This window comes from Mixophyes fleayi, chromosome 11 (genome assembly GCF_038048845.1).
Source record: "Mixophyes fleayi isolate aMixFle1 chromosome 11, aMixFle1.hap1, whole genome shotgun sequence".
Taxonomy (NCBI): Eukaryota; Metazoa; Chordata; class Amphibia; order Anura; family Limnodynastidae; genus Mixophyes; species Mixophyes fleayi.
Window position 1 is genome coordinate 14,117,342 of NC_134412.1, and position 16,315 is coordinate 14,133,656.

Below are 16,315 nucleotides of genomic sequence, written 5' to 3' on the forward strand. Positions count from 1 at the left end.
TACAGCTGAAATTATTTGATTTATTTATTTACTCTTTTGTATGGTTACAACTATTGTAACTTTAGCGTTCATTTATTAGCTCTACTTTCCTGGAACACAAGTAAAACGAATATTCTCAATTTCTTCCACGCCAATCAATGCTTTCAATTTATATATGCAACCCAGAGCAGAAACGCAGCCTTTGAAATTGAACTCTTTAATGTTGTTACCTGCAAATAAAGAACAATTACGATCATGTAAAAAAAAATACGCAATTACAGTATTTAAGCATGTACACTGATGTACAAAATTATTTGATCATGATTACAGTGTGTATAAAGGTAAAGTCTTCCAGTGGGCTCTGTAAGATGCTTTTGTTTGATACATATAGTATAGATTAAAAGTATAATCCATAATAGTCCATATTAAATCAGATTCACCAGCTATCATTATGTGCAGAAATAAAATGTGCACCCAAGAAATCATTTCCAGTGGTAGTCATACTCCTTGCTACAGCTAATGTTATCATTGTGACCATGAAATAGCTTCTACCCTTACAAGGGAAAGATGGAGAGCAATCAGACCATGCCCACTAAAGTGAAGAGACTCTAGAATAGCTAAAGGGTGAAGATCAGCACAGCAAAAACTTCCTGAAAAACAAACATGTTAATCTAAACATGAGGGTGTTTTTTTTGGCCAGTAGAGTTTGTAGATCTTTTTCACTGTGCAAATAAAATTGTTAGCATACCGACAGCTCCGTGTTTTGTTGCACTAGACTTACCATTGCTTCCTGTTTCACTTATAGATCAACTATACCCACCTGCTACACTAGTCTCTATTCTCAATACACCACTAAATGTATTCTAGTAGAGGTATAGAGAGAGTGTGAGTAACTTCTAGTTCCTCTGAGGGAATAATGTGACTCAACCTGCTATCCGGTGCTATATTGGTGATTTTCCATTTGGTTGCTTGTTGTATTTTTCTACCGACATATGTGCCTGGTTTGGTTTTTCCAGGTAGATTTTAGAGTTATTTAATACTGTACCTCAAACAGTCCAAATTTTTCTTGACATCTCAGATATTCCCCCCCCAAAAAGTTGGCTAAATAATTTTGGTATGTGGCGAAGCTAAATCAGGTTGGCTGTGTGGATTGGGGGTGTCCTAAATAAATCATGTGTAGCCTAATGTGCCCCAATGTTCTAATTGGTAATGCTGGTAGTTATGTAATGTTACATCTGGTAGTTTAATAGTAAAATTTCATAAACCAATAGGCTTCTCTATAGTTTTTATGCAGAAATACATTACCTGGATCTTTGATTTTTCCAACATAATCACCACATAGGTCGTCAGGATGAATACATCGCTCTGTATTACTGCTTATACATTCTGTCAACCCATCTCCAAAGCAGGCAGGGCATATTTTTCCTTTGCGTTCTATATCCTCAGGAGGCACTAGAAATATTGCATTAATTAATTTGAAATTTTATTTAAACAAGCACTGTGGATTAAGTGAATCATTATTTCTTACTAAAAATGAGCAGTTCATTTATTAACATATATGCTTCAAACACCATTATAATGCAGTTAAAATCCAATTTCCTAGGTATAGGGGCTTACATGTAACAAGGGCTGAATTGTAAGCCATACCCAAAATGTCCTTAAATATCACGGCTAAGGATTATTTTACTAAAACGAAACAGCAGTTCCCTCTCCACCAGATGTAAATTGTTTACATTATCCAAGGTACATACTAGCTCCTGATTTATGTCTAAAAGCAAGACCTTCTTCGTGGAATATTCGGTGGTGGTAACATAACGTGACAGCCGCTGTGTTCATCCTGGGGCTTTACCATAATCATAATTTGATCAATCTACTGTGCCCATGTGAGGATAAGATCTATGTGATGAGGATAAGCACCTGTTTGTGGAAGAAAGACCCGAGTCAAGGCTCTAGCAGGTGAAGTCGATAACTGCTGATATAACCATCTGAGCCAATTGGTCTGATTACTAATCCTTTTTCCCAGGTAAAGTTCGAATCCAGATGATATTTGAGCGATTATGGGTTTGAGTAATCTCTGTGGAAGGTTCCCTTGATTTTGTCTAATCGTTGTAGAATCCAGGACTTTATTTACTCTAATTCTTTTTTTCCTATATGTGCACTATGGGTGTTAAATTTTGTTTTATGATGCAATTATTATGTTTTATATGTTTTTCTTTGTTTTGAATTAAATAAATATTTTTTATATTTGTTTATATTGCTGCATGGTGGTATTGCTTATTTTATACTTGAGAGAGTCTCCTTTTTGTGCTTTTTTTCCCCCTCCCATTTGTGTCCTTAAATAGGCCTGATAAACAACAGCCAATAAAACATTAGGCAATATTTGAAAGAAAGCCAGAGAAGAAATAACCCTGGGCTCAGTTAAACCCATATAATATATGGTACTAACTGAATAAGTAATGTGATATAGTGTTAAATCGGAAAATGCTAATTCCTGGAATCTCATATATTAAATTATTATACTGCTCATAAAATTTGGCACTAGGATGGTCAGTTGTCAAATAGATTGGCATTTTCTACTATATACTGAACATGATGTAAATTCAACTATGAACTGTATTTAAAGTACACACATAGTGGCAGATATTTTATGGGCTGAACCAATGACATCAATGAGTTGCCTAATTATAGATTATATTGATGGAGGTACTAATTTATAGTGAATTGCTAGATTACGTTTTCATGAGTATTAGCTCAGACCGCAAATGTGAGGATAGTATACAAACTGCCCTCTATCCACTACACTTTCATATCCAACTTGCTTAACCTTCTTGACATTACAGAGACCTAGATTTCTACCACTGATACTGCTTCTCCTGTTGTCTCAGTCTTCCTCTGCCTCCCTAGTCCCAGTACCAAATTCTTGATAATTTTACTACCTCTCCTCAGAACTCCTCTTCATCATCCTAGGTGACTTTAACATCCACATCGACAATCCCACAGACCCAGTAAACAATCCTTCTTCAAGTCTCACATCTTTTCAGAGTCCTCCAATCGTGCTGCCTTTTTGCATCTTTCAACATGCTCCTTTGCCCCTCCTCCTCTGCTTCCATCTTCCCTTACTGCCACTAACTTTCTCTTCTTTTTCTCTTCCAAAATTGATGCCAACAGACAAGAAATACCCTCCTCACATCTCTATTCTGGCACCCCTACCACTCCACCCTCCTTTCCCTCCAGCCACCAAATCTTGTGCTCCTTCCTCCTCACTTTTGGGCAACAAAGTCCATTCTCTTATATTAGCTTTATATTATATTCTCTTACTAGCCTTCTCCATTCCCATCTTGCTCCTCTTAGATCTGTACCTAATGTTCCAGCTATACTTATCTTCCTTTCTCTCCGCTCCACATCTGCATTACCTCTCTGCCAAGCCGTACACCAGCTCCCTTTCCTGTAAAGAATCCTCTTCAAAACTCCTCACCCCCAAGTACAAGTTCCTCTCCAAATCCAGTGCTCCCTACATCTCCAACCTTATCTCCATAAATACTCCTTCCCGCACTCTCCGGTCAGCCAATGACCATCACCTTTCGTCCTTTCTCCTATGAGACCCATCACCACTGAAACAATCTCTTTTTTTTATCAGACTATCCCCTAGCCTGTATTGCTTCAAACAGTCATTGAAAACCCACCTGTTTATAGAATCCTACCAGACCTCTACTTAACCATTTCACCAGGTAGTTTAGTTATTCCTCTTTCACCCTCCATTTCTTCCAATCTTGTTTAAATCTCTCAGATTTACTTATATTGGCTCACCCCATGTGTCAACTGGTTGTTTACCCTTTTCCCTTTAGATCGTAAGCTCTAGTGAGTAGGGCTTACTTCCCTCCTGTTATCATTACCTTCAGCTTTTGCTCATCAGCTACACTACACACCTGCACCTTGGATTCTGTGCCCATTGACTCCACTCCTCCATTGTTTTCACACCTCTCTCAGTGGCTATAAACTGTGTTAGTTGTACCCATGCTAATGGACACAGGTTTCAGCCTTCACTGAATATACCCCTTGCTGTGCTGAGAGTTTTAGTGTTATTTGTTTACTGTATTGTACTGTTATTTCATGTACTGTCTTGTTTTTTGCTTTCTGTGGACCTCATGTGTCGCCGTATAAATAAATGGTAATAAAATAATAGTGTAGGTCCATTTAAATTCAAATCTATAATCAAATACAATATATTACTCAGTATGTTATAAAAATGAAATGTGGTGCATATTTTCAAAGAAAACAATTCTGCGACATTTAATGTTTTGTAATGACAATTGGCCTCTTACATTTTTAATAGCTTTTAGACCACATAAATTCCACAATTTTCTAATGTTTGATCTTCATTAAGCTTTACACTATGTAAGCCATTGTTACATAACTTCCACTAATTAGATCTAACAAGACTGAAACATGTGCCTAGAAGATGGAAATATACCTCTGCAGCTCTATGTTTTTAGATCAGTGATTTGTATTTTTATGACTGGGAAAAAGGTCAATGAAGAAATTATTTAAATGTCTCCATACCCCAATCATCTGGTTGTTGGCAATCAAAATGGGAGGGTTTTAGCAGGTTTGAACTGCTGCTTCTAGAAATTGTAGACATGATCATTTGGATTAGGTGACTATTTGGGATTTGTATCCACCAACAATTCCTAGTGTGAGGATTAAATCTAAATCTAATTTCTTTGGTTCTTTGGGATAATGTTGTTAAAAATGTGATAGAAGCACGTGATTTACTGTATACCTTCATTGAACTTTACTATAAATATAATAGTTGCATAGTAAGGTTGAAAAAAGACCAAGGTCCATCAAGTTTAATACTTCCTAAACCCTAATTGTGTTGATGAAAAGGAATCCAAAAACAAACTCCTGCTGGTAAATTTATTAAGATTTGCAGATTTGAAAAAGTGGAGATGTTGCCAAGAGCAACCAATCAGATTCTAGTTATCATTTATTTAGTACATTCTACAAAATGACAGCTAGAATCTGATTGGTTGCTCTAGGCAACATCTCCACTTTTTAAACCCTGTAACTTGATATATTTACCCCCTGTTTGACAGTTAATTCAAATATTAACTTCATTTTCACCTATTTCATTATACTTATTCTTGATAAGGGAATTAAATACATAAAAAACACTTACTTTTGTAGTTATCTGTGTTGCAGTTCTCCCCTGTGCAGCAATGGATGTCAATTCTCACAAAGGCATCATTGAAATTAGAGATATATAGTCCTCCGCATGGGAAGCCTGGATTGCAAGCTTTTCTAATTGAGTGATAACTCTTATTTCCTATGGAATGATGAAGGCGTGAAAGGATCACTTTAATTTTACAGAAGAGCCAACATCCCTATACAATTGTACATTAGCCTTCATAACACAATTTTTTTTTTTTTTTTTAAAAAGTTGCATTCATGAGATGAGACTGACATCTAAGTGGGATTTCCCTTCACCAGCAATAATACACTCCATCAGAAACTTCTATAATGTAACAAGTGACACAATCAACATCACTGCTCTCCAAATATAAATGATGAAAATTATACTCAACAAATAGGTTACATTTTACAGGCTTTTCTACATACAATCATGTCACTTGCAAAATCTAACAACAAACTGAACTACTGTTTGGTTTTTAGAAATCAAAACTATTGGCCCAGTAATATTCATCTGTCCCAAGCTGTAAATAACATGCACTGCTGAATGTAGACTTCCTGGGCTTTAAGCATGTTACATTTTATGATGACATTTCATTTGCCCTATACACAGTGGTGGAGCTGGGGGTGTATACGGTGCTATCTAATACCGCCACTTCTCCTACAGGTTTAGCTGTAAAACTATCAAATTCCGTTCACCTACATTCCCATTACATTTTTCATACCTCAGCTTCTAAATGTAAACTTCAACCACTGCCTATACAATATCATTCATTAAAGGCTCATGTTAAAACAGAAGTGTCTCCATTCCTTAATGACCTGTATAGATTGAAATCTTGCATTCTAGAATAAGACTAAATATTATGCAGATGAATGCAGAATTTGATTTAGTGATATTATCATCCTTTTCACAAACTACCACAAAAATGACTGGTATACATTATAAAATTACAAATATTGTCATTTTTATTAGTGATGCCCAGGATCGATTCCTCGGGAACTGAACATACCTGCACTTAGGGGATCCGAGTACTTTCGGTAGTTTCGCGCTTTTTCGGAATCGAGGCAAAACGTCATCGGATCTCGCGAGTTTTTTTGAATCTATAAATACCGCCCTCCATGGCGATCTAGCGCCATTTGAGAGAGGGATACAGAAGGGATAGGACAGAGTGCAGAGCAGTTGGGCAGGCAAAGTTATAGAATTGATAGAGGAGGGTGGTAGCAGTGTTAAACTAAGTAATCAGTGACATTCAGGAAAGCTCCATTGCAAAATCTCATTGCAGAAAAATACAAAAAACAGAGCTTATGCTTACAGGGTTGATGTAACTCTGCAGTCAAATTCTAGTGTATCATATAGATAACACACAAAGAGGAGAGCTGCAGTGTTAAATCTCATTGCAGAAAAATACAAATACTAGTGCTTGCAGGCTAATAATTATGTGACCTGTGAGGTGGTCAAAATTGACTACAATTGACTTGAAATTGGTGTTATAGGGGTTAATAATAATGTAGGGAAAAAAATAGCAAAATTATGTGATTTTAGCATATTTTAGTAATTTTTCTAAAAAAAATACAGATCCACAACCAAAACCCAAACACACAAGGGTGATTTTGTCAAAACCAAAACATAATCCAGATCCAAAACCGCTTCACGGGGGTGATTTAGCATCTCTAATTTTTATTCATTAATAAATCTACCTCAGAGGTAAATCACGTTTATTTAGAATTTACCATCAAATAAATTGACATTGAAAAAACAATCTACTTTGATTTTTTTTGGTGCCTCAAAACTTAACACCTGATACAGCTGCCTCATGTTGTCTCATTACAGTCAGACCCCTAGATGCATTTCAGACCAATAGGTCACTGTTTTAAAATTTTATATGGAGTAAAATTCCCCAAAACTATTTTTAGAAGAACTCAAGGAGGGAAACCTAAATTGTCTTAACTTTCTTTGAATGCCAGTTTTCTTTACTCATTAAAATAATTCAGAAACTGCTGAGTGATATTTTTATTTTTATATGTCATCCAAAATCAAACAACCAAGAGAATATGAAAACAAATAATTTTACCAGAAATGTATAAGGGAATGATAAATCAGGCTTTATTTAATAATTTGTTTGTAAAAATAGAGATTCAAGCAATATATTTCTGTTACTTCCAAGTATCATTTTCTTTTTGCATTACAGCATATGAGTAGATTTTCACAGTACAAAATATTTGTGTTGTATTCAATACAATGTGCATTCATTTCAACACAACATTTCTGGAGAATTCCTCACATTGATTTCTTTCTGTAGAGATGGATTATTTATTGTGTCCATTACACACTCAGGTTTGTTTTACCAAATGATTGATACTTACGGACTTGATAGAGTTCAGAAACTACCATGCATTGGGTAGCGTTAGGACAATCACATGACTTTCCTTCACATGTGTCACTGTTCACTTTGGAACACTCATTACATGTACCAGCGTCAACTAAGAGACAGAATATTAATTATATTTATTAATGAAAACATAATTTGAAAAATGCACTAATGACGAAAAAAACTTATCAACGGTATTAATACTGAACAAAAAATTATGTCCCTTACAATATAAATAAGGTAACTGAACTGGTATGTATATAAATGACAATTAACTTTATAATAAAATTAAATATGTAAAATGTTAGTATCAAACACATACATATATATATACTGTATGTGTGTGTGTGTATATATATATATATATATATATATATATATATATATATATATATATATATATATATAAAACACTATATTATACATGTATGTTTGTGTGTATGATAGATAGGTAGATAGATGGATAGGTAGATAGATGGATAGTTATATGTATGGTTAATCCTAACCTAGCAGATCTAATATCCATTACAAATGCACATACAACAGGAATGGTTGGGATTCATTAGTTCATTAGAGGTATTAACACCTTGTAACAATGCTAATATCTGTGTACTTGTTATAAATTAAAAACATTATGACACTGACTTTTTTTTTTAATTGTAGCTGGGTGTGGATAATTGAAAACCATGGATATACCAGTATATAGTCTACGATATTCTCCAGAAGCAAATCTACTTAGCATACGATTGAAAATAATTCTTCTGATATTGACAAATGTACAAATAAATGTTCCAGTATTGTCAGCTATTATTACCTGTAATTTTCAACTACAGACTCCAAGGGCTTCTCTGATGTGTGTTTCTTGTTCCAAAACATGCATAAAATAAAATGCTCCCTCATGATATAAACTATTTAAAATATATTTTGCTATTTGCATACCTATTAAATATCTTTATATGATTTTTCGTAGTTTCTTATAAAGCAAGTTTTCTGTTTAGTTTAAAATTATATTTGATCTTGTGGATGAAGGGTATAAAAATATTTTCCCTAATATATTTAGCTAATTATATATAAAGTAAGGAGGAACCCAATTTGATCTATTAGGCTGTCCAAACTAGTAGTATTGTTTAACCAAATGTTGATTAGCGTAGCGTCACATAACATAAATGTAACATTTTTGGTGGATTTTTACATTATTGAGGACAATTCAAGAAAAATAAGTATCATGGCAACATATTCTTACACTATTAATTAAATGGTTTAAAGAGCAAGAAAATGAAACAACTTCAGTTAAAATATAAATGTAAACATCTTACCAGTCCATGTAACAGCACAGATAATGCTGAGAGAGACGAGGATGGATTTCATCTTGGTTAGAGTAAAGCTGAATTAGGCACTCAGTTTATAAATGGATTCACCTGTTTTCTGAATACCTCTGACTATTGTATTTATACACTAAAAATCTGGAATGCATAGTTAATTGTATTTGCCTATTTACCCTGTTCCAAAATATTCAATTGTATGCCGTGGCATGCCTCACATCATCATATTTATTTGCAAATAAACATTGGCAAATGTTTTCAGCACCATCTGTATTCCAACCATTGTCTTGAGTTTGTCTAAAATAAATATATGCCATTGATGAGTACATAGCCTTATCAGATTTTTAATTGTTTGCTTGTTTTAAAACAAACAGATGTGGGCAGCATGGTGACTTAGTGGGTAGCACTTCTGCCTCAGAGCACTGGGGTCATGAGTTTGTTTCCCAAACTGGAGCACTCGGAGGGAACCTACACAAACACGGGGAGAACATTCAAATTCCACACAGATAATGCATCTATGTGGAATTTGTATTTTCTTCTTTTGTTTCCATGGGTGTCCTCCAGGTGCTCCGGTTTCCTCCCACACCCCAAAAACATACTAATATAATAACATTAGACCTAAGTCTCTCTGGGATGGTGTGCGTGCATGTAAATATGTTAGGGAATTTAGCCTGTAAGCTCTAATGAGACAGGGACTGATGTGAATAAGTTCTCTCTGTACAGTGCTGTAGAATTAGTGGCGCCTTTTAAATAGCTGCTGATGATATCTCAGTCGTTCATTGAACAATCTTTTTCCATTTACTATTAGAATCAACAAAATTTACCTGGCGCCATACATGAGATACAGTAAATATGTAATAAATGTATTATATGTTATCAACAAGACCTGTTTCCGTGTAAAGATCATTTATAGCAATATATCTCTCTATTATTGTTGAATAGTACACAATCCAGGCTTAATCAATATAGGTTTTAATAGTAAATATAAAACATATAAAGCTAAATGTATTAGTGCAAATATAACAGTACCAGCAGGTCTTACTTCAGATCCTACAATCTAAAATGAATAGCACCTAAACAGTTCTCAGTCCTTCTAAATCACTCGTCAGTGACACAGACCAGATTAAGTTTAATGCATATGCATAAGTTTCTCCTTTGTGTAAGTATTTACGATTTCTGAATTTTCAACGGACTTGGTCCTTACTTAAAAATGTTTTTTTTGTTAGTGTAGCGTATCCCAGTCTCCCAAGGGGTTGTTCATTATGAGCCCTCTACATTCGTCTGATATTGGAGCCCACTGCTTCGTCGTGCAAATGGCTTCCTGGTGTTCTGAAATGCAGCATTAGTGGCAAATCAAAAGAGTTATCTGGATTCTACTGGTTTATCTTTATGACAGTATGGATACCTGTTCTACCCATGCATAATTTCCTGTGGGAGAGGTATTTTACTTTGGGGGGGGTACGAGTGTGAAAACAACTAAATTCTGATAACAGTTATAACGACATGAATATGGCAACTGCTATAATTCCCAACATGAAGGAAATCAGAGTCCTTGAAAAAGTTACATAGAAGAATTCCGGCAAAGGAACATCCCGGCACTGAGATTTACGTCACTTTAAATTTCCACAGTTACATTGCTGCTATTAAGAGGGCAATGAGAGGAACTGGCGGCTGTATAATGTACCATCCTTCGTAAAAAACATACAGCTGACAGGTCCTCGTATTCCTGCCTTAATAACAAGTTCCCGCTTAATGGACACTAGGCTGTCTGGAGTAACAATAGCATATTTGTCTGCCTTTGCTTTTGTGCTAATGTTGCTTATGTTTCTCTGCAAAGAAAATTTTAAGTAAAAAGGACATAACATACAATATTGGAAAAGCAAGCAAAAAGTCAGGAGAACCCAAAGAAGTTTCCATTTTGTCCTAATTGAAAGATTGACTAAAGCACGATACAAATAGAAATTAGGTTTTTTACATATGTCAGAAGAATCAAGCCTTCTAATTTGTGTGTGAAATATGAAGTGACCAACTTTTTCACAACACACACACACACACACACCATGCCCAAGCCTACAAAATATTTGGTTTTAAACATTTTTAGACTAAAATATATGTGAATGTTGGATTTAATGGTTTAATACAGTGGTGTACAACAAGTTATTTGGAAACCCAAGAGGAGTATCATTATTTTTTATGATCGTCTGATCGTAAAATATGCAATATTGTATTAGGAACAACAGCCTCTTTTGGTGTCATAGGACAACGGCACACTGCCAAATGGGATTCCAGAGCAATTTCAACCTGAAACAAATGATCCCGGAACAATGGAACACTGACACATGTGGGTCACATAGTAATGAAACACTGACCCATGGAATCCCAGAATAGCATCCAGCCACATGTGGTCCTGGAGCAATAGCAGACTACCACATGGTGGTCCTGGAGCAATAGCAGACTACCACATGGTGTCCCAGAACAATAGCAGACTACCACATGAGGTCCCGGAACAATGGTGCATAGACACAACTGGTTCCAGAACAATGGAATCCTGATACTTGGGGTCCCAGATCAATGACACATAATGACACAATGGCACACTATAGCCACACTGAGTCCCAGAACAATGACATACTGACACACATTGTCCCAAAACAATGGAACATTGACACATGGAGTCCCATAACAATAGTACACTGACACATGGGATCCCAAAACAATGGCACTCTGAAACATTGTCTCCATAAAGGCTCAAGACACATGGGTTCTTTAACAATGGCACACAGACACATGGTGTCCTAGAACAATGGCACACTGACACATGGGGGCCCAAAGCAGTAGCATACTGTCACATGGGGTCCCAGAGTAAAGGCATCCTGGCACTTGGAGTTCCAGCTGATAACTATTTGAGCATCAGTGCTCTAATAGCCAAATATTTTGAGTCAATCTTTGCTTTACTTGAGGTAATAGTAGTTTTTGATTATTCCTATAATTAATAGCACATCTGATGTAAAAGCCATCAGCATCAATTTGTAGGAGATCACTGCCATACATTGTAATAGCATCCATATTAACAAAATTATTAAATAAAAAAGGATTTGTTTTCATTATTTGTATAAAATATATTGAGCTATTTCTTCTATCTACAACTTGAGAATGCCAGAGGGAATGCCATTAATTAACACCTTGGCTGAAGGCTCTGCATTTAAGACCAAAATACCATTTAAAAATACGCCAAAGAACTCGAGAGTTAATTTTATGAAACCCCTGGAGAGTCTGTCAAATGCTTTTTCAGCATTGAGTGACAGAATGATAGTGGAGAATCTATTGGAGTTTACTATGACCTGATCCCCCGGAATGAAGTCAACTTAATTATAATATATGAAAAAGGAAGAAATTGATTGAGTTTATAGACCAGGATTTTAAAATAATGGAAGTTCTTGTTGAATGTCCAATCTAATATTGAGTGTCCTGACTGTGCAAAATGTCTCACAACAGACAGTACGTTTATATCTTGTGTAGTATATGTGGGTACACACTACAGTGTATTCAGCCTACTATTGGGCAATCGAGTGATAAACCACCGATCTGGCCGATATCTCATTAGCATGTACACTTAAACAATGAATAATAGTTGTACCAAAGTACAGATCGTCGTTTTATTTCATTGTTCAGTTGAAATATAAATCTTGCTTAGCTATGGAACAACGTTCTTCCAATCCTACAGTGTGTATGCACTCACCACCAGGATCTCCATGGAATTTACAGAGTCATGATCTTTTCAGACTACGGTTATGACAGCTGAAAAGCACAGGGTAAATCTTTTAAATTATGTATAGTGTGTACACATGAATTGTCATGCTGAATGTGACTTTTATTTTTTCAGTCATTGGTACAATCATTGTAGATGACACACTGGTCGGAGAATTCTGTAGTGTGTGCCCAGCCTTAGCTTTATCCTTCTTAATGGATGAGCAACAGAGAACAAAGTGCTCTTTCTATATCATTGCCCACACACTGAATGTCATTTTCAATTTCAAATGTATCTTATTTTTCCTAGTGATAATTAAGTTAACTGTCCTATCAGTCTATGATATGGAAGAACTTGGCTATGCTTCCAAACTTAGACACAGTGGCACCAACTATCCCCTCTTATTGATAATCATTGAGAGATGGAGGATAAAAGGAGGCATTCAGGAACAATGAGGCATGTTAGACTGAGCAGCAGCTACGGTTCTGTCAGCTGTCAGCTTGGACCATGGTCTACAAAGAATAGGCTTATATCCTATTCAAAGACACATGGAACTATTCATTGAAATACGGACCTTCACTTGAAAAGTTTGTACACTATTATCTGGGACTGATACCAATACATTGTGCCTACATCGGGAAAGTGTATTGTGGATAAATTTGCTGGGTTTCCTGGCACTCATCTGGCTGTACAGTTGCTGCGATCTGATGCAATCTTATAAACTACGATAATAAATTGCCTTTATTTGCACCATTTCCATTTGCCTGGGTGTATCAAATACCCACTGGAGGATATCAATCCTGGTATCTTCACAATGCCATTATTCTAGGATCCCATGTTTCATTATGCTACTTTTCTTTAATCCCTTGTTTAAGACCACCCTGTTTCTGGGGCTCCATGTACCAGTACACCTTTACTATTTGACCACATTTGGCATTGTACCATTCCTCTGGATCCCCATCTCGCAGTATGGTATTGCTCCGGGATCCCAAAAGTGGTGGTTCCCTTGAGAAAGTATTGCATATCTGATAATTAGTGGATCCCAAAAAAATAATGCAACCTTACTCGGTATTCCAAACCACAAGTTGTGCACCGCTGTATTAGACCATGAAATTCATTGGCCTATTAAGAAAAATGGACATACATTTCAATCTAAAAAAAATGTTTAAACTCAAAGAGATTTTAGGGTTGGGGATGGTGTGTGTGGTGGTCAACCTGATCACTTCACCCACAAACACAACTTAGTATGACTTATTCTTGTGACAAAATTCTATTTTACCATTATATCTGCTTGGATTATAATATTTTTTTCAGTCTTCCAATAATAAAAAGTTAAAGCTCCTTTTGATTCTCTTGACTTTTTGTTTGTTTTTACATCATTTATGTTATGTCCTTTTTACTCAAAATTATGCATTGACTTTACAGAGAAACAAAGGCCACATTAAGAGTGAAACCAGAAAATCACATAAATTATGTATTAATTGTTACTGACTCTAGCCAGACCTTGCCTAGTCATCTAGTGCCTCTACTACATCCCCTCATATACCACAATACTTTTATCTGCTTATTTTGCATAGTGTTTTATTTTCAAGACAATGTCCAAGATACTTAATAGAAAAAGATGGTTCTGTAAACAACTAAGACATCTGCTGATTTTAAAACAAGCAAACAATTAACAGTCTGATCTGGCTATGTACTCATCAATGACATATGTTCCTAATAGGCAAACTCAAGACAATGGTTGGAATACACATGGTAAGGAGAACACTTGCCACTGTTTATTTGCAAATAAAAATGATTTAATACATGACACGTCATACAATAGGATATTTTGGAACAGGGTAAATAGACAAATAAAATGAGCTACACATTCCAGATTTCAGTGTATAAATACCATAGTCACAGATATTCAGAAAACACGTGAGTCCATATAAGAACTGGGTGTCCTTTTCAACTTTACTCTAACCAAGATGAAATCCATCCTCATATGTCTCAGCATAATTTGTGCAGTTGCGTGGACAGGTAAAAGATTTAATTTTAGATTATTTTTTTATAAAATGCTTATTTTTCTTCCTATTTAGCATATTTAATTATTCCCCATTCACACAGCCTAAAAAATCTGGGATTTTTCTGGGGCGAGCTCCGACGACCCGGGAAGAGGCTCAATGTGAAAGGGGGTCAGTGCAAAATCCCGGCTCTGATGACCCGGGAATTAGACCCGGGACTTTTGGAGGGTTATTCCCATGTCAGTCCAGGGTCCCCTGCAGTGTGAACAGTGCGACCCGGGTTTTTCAACCTGGGTCTCACCGAACACCATTGAAAAGTTAAAAAGAACAAAAAAAACACATCATCACAAGAGGAGCCAATCAGAGGTCCTCTTGTGATGTTGTCACGGAGACCAGGGCAGACCCGTGTTCAGTGTAAACATGGTCTACCCAGGAATTTGCCAGGTCTAAGGTGCAGTGTGAACGGGGTCTCTGAGCTGGGATGCTGTGTGACACGGCAAAAACCCAGCTTGAAAAACCCAGGAAATTTCAGGGGAGGCAATGATGTGAAAGTGGTAAAAGAAGAGTAAAATGAACTTTAGTTTTCTTAGATTTTCATCAACCTTTAGAAATCCCCCAAAATTTATATTTATGTTGTTTGCTACAACTGTAATTAACACTTGGGAAGACAATATTTTGTCGTTGAGATCAAATTGGGTCAATTATTGGATTTTTTAAATAATAAGCTAAAGTGTACCCTTCCTCCACAGCATCAAATGTGAATTTAATAATAAGCTACAAGAAAACCACAAAGGCATTCACAACACTTATATGTATATTTGTCAGGGAAGCACGGTGGCTAAGTGGTGAGCACTTCTGCCTCACAACATTGGGGTCATGAGTTCAATTCCCTACCATGGCCTTATCTGTGTGGAGTTTGTATGTTCTCCCCGTGTTTGCATAGGTTTCCTCCGGGTGTTCCGGTTTCTTCCCACACTCCAAAAACATACTGGTAGGTTAATTGGCTGCTAACAAATTGACCCTAGTCTATGTGTCTGTCTGTGTGTGTGTATGTTAGAGAATTTAGATTTAAAGCCCTAATGGGGCAGGGACTGATGTGAATGAGTTCTCTGTACGGCGCTGCGGAATCAGTGGCGCTATATAAATAAATGGTGATGATGATGATAAATAGTACTGTTGATATCTTTATCGCTATTGCATTTTTCAAATAATTATGCTCTCATTATTTAATATAATTAATATTCTGTCTTACCTGATGCCATTAAATGTTACCAGTGCACCCAAGCAAACAGTGACACGTGTGAAGGAGAGTCAGTTGATTTTCCTAACGCTACCCAATGCATGGTTGTTTCTGAACTCTATCAAGTCCGTAAGTATTAAAATAATTCAGTAGAGCACACACTTGGGCATGTAACAGAACGGGCTCAAGAAAAAACATCCATCTTTACAGTAAATAACAGCATGACTATGGATTCTCTGTTGACATTAATTTACATTGTATTGTACATAACACAAATATTTTATATTGTGAATATACATGTCAGGATCTGCCTGCAAGCTTATGCATTACATGCTGCTTTGCCTGGCAGCTCTTGCCTTTTGTCCTTATTATTGTATTGCAGCAGTACCTCTGATTACCAGAGGTGCTGCTATTGTGCCCTTCTTGTTTTTATTAGGGGTTAACTTGTTCACTAATTATCC

At 36.1% G+C, this 16,315-nt stretch overlaps 1 protein-coding gene across 1 annotated transcript; it reads right to left on the bottom strand.

Moving 5' to 3' along the window:
• LOC142106979 (phospholipase A2 inhibitor gamma subunit B-like) lies at positions 1-8,969 on the bottom strand. Its single transcript, XM_075190069.1, has 5 exons — positions 8,855-8,969; positions 7,534-7,650; positions 5,159-5,305; positions 1,285-1,431; positions 1-209 (listed from the first exon to the last, which is right to left on the bottom strand). Exons 1-5 carry the CDS (start codon positions 8,904-8,906, stop codon positions 82-84), a joined length of 591 nt encoding a protein of 196 aa, XP_075046170.1. The 5' UTR covers positions 8,907-8,969; the 3' UTR covers positions 1-81.
• Positions 8,970-16,315: the final 7,346 nt, after the last annotated feature.

Coding starts and splice junctions, on each gene's coding strand:
- LOC142106979 (XM_075190069.1), bottom strand. CDS start 8,906: ATGAAATCCATCCTCGTCTCTCTCAGCATTATCTGTGCTGTTACATGG. Junction 7,651..8,854: donor CTGTGCTGTTACATGGACTG/GTAAGATGTTTA, acceptor TCTGTCTCTTAG/TTGACGCTGGTACATGTAAT. Junction 1,432..5,158: donor CAACACAGATAACTACAAAA/GTAAGTGTTTTT, acceptor CAATATTTCTAG/TGCCTCCTGAGGATATAGAA.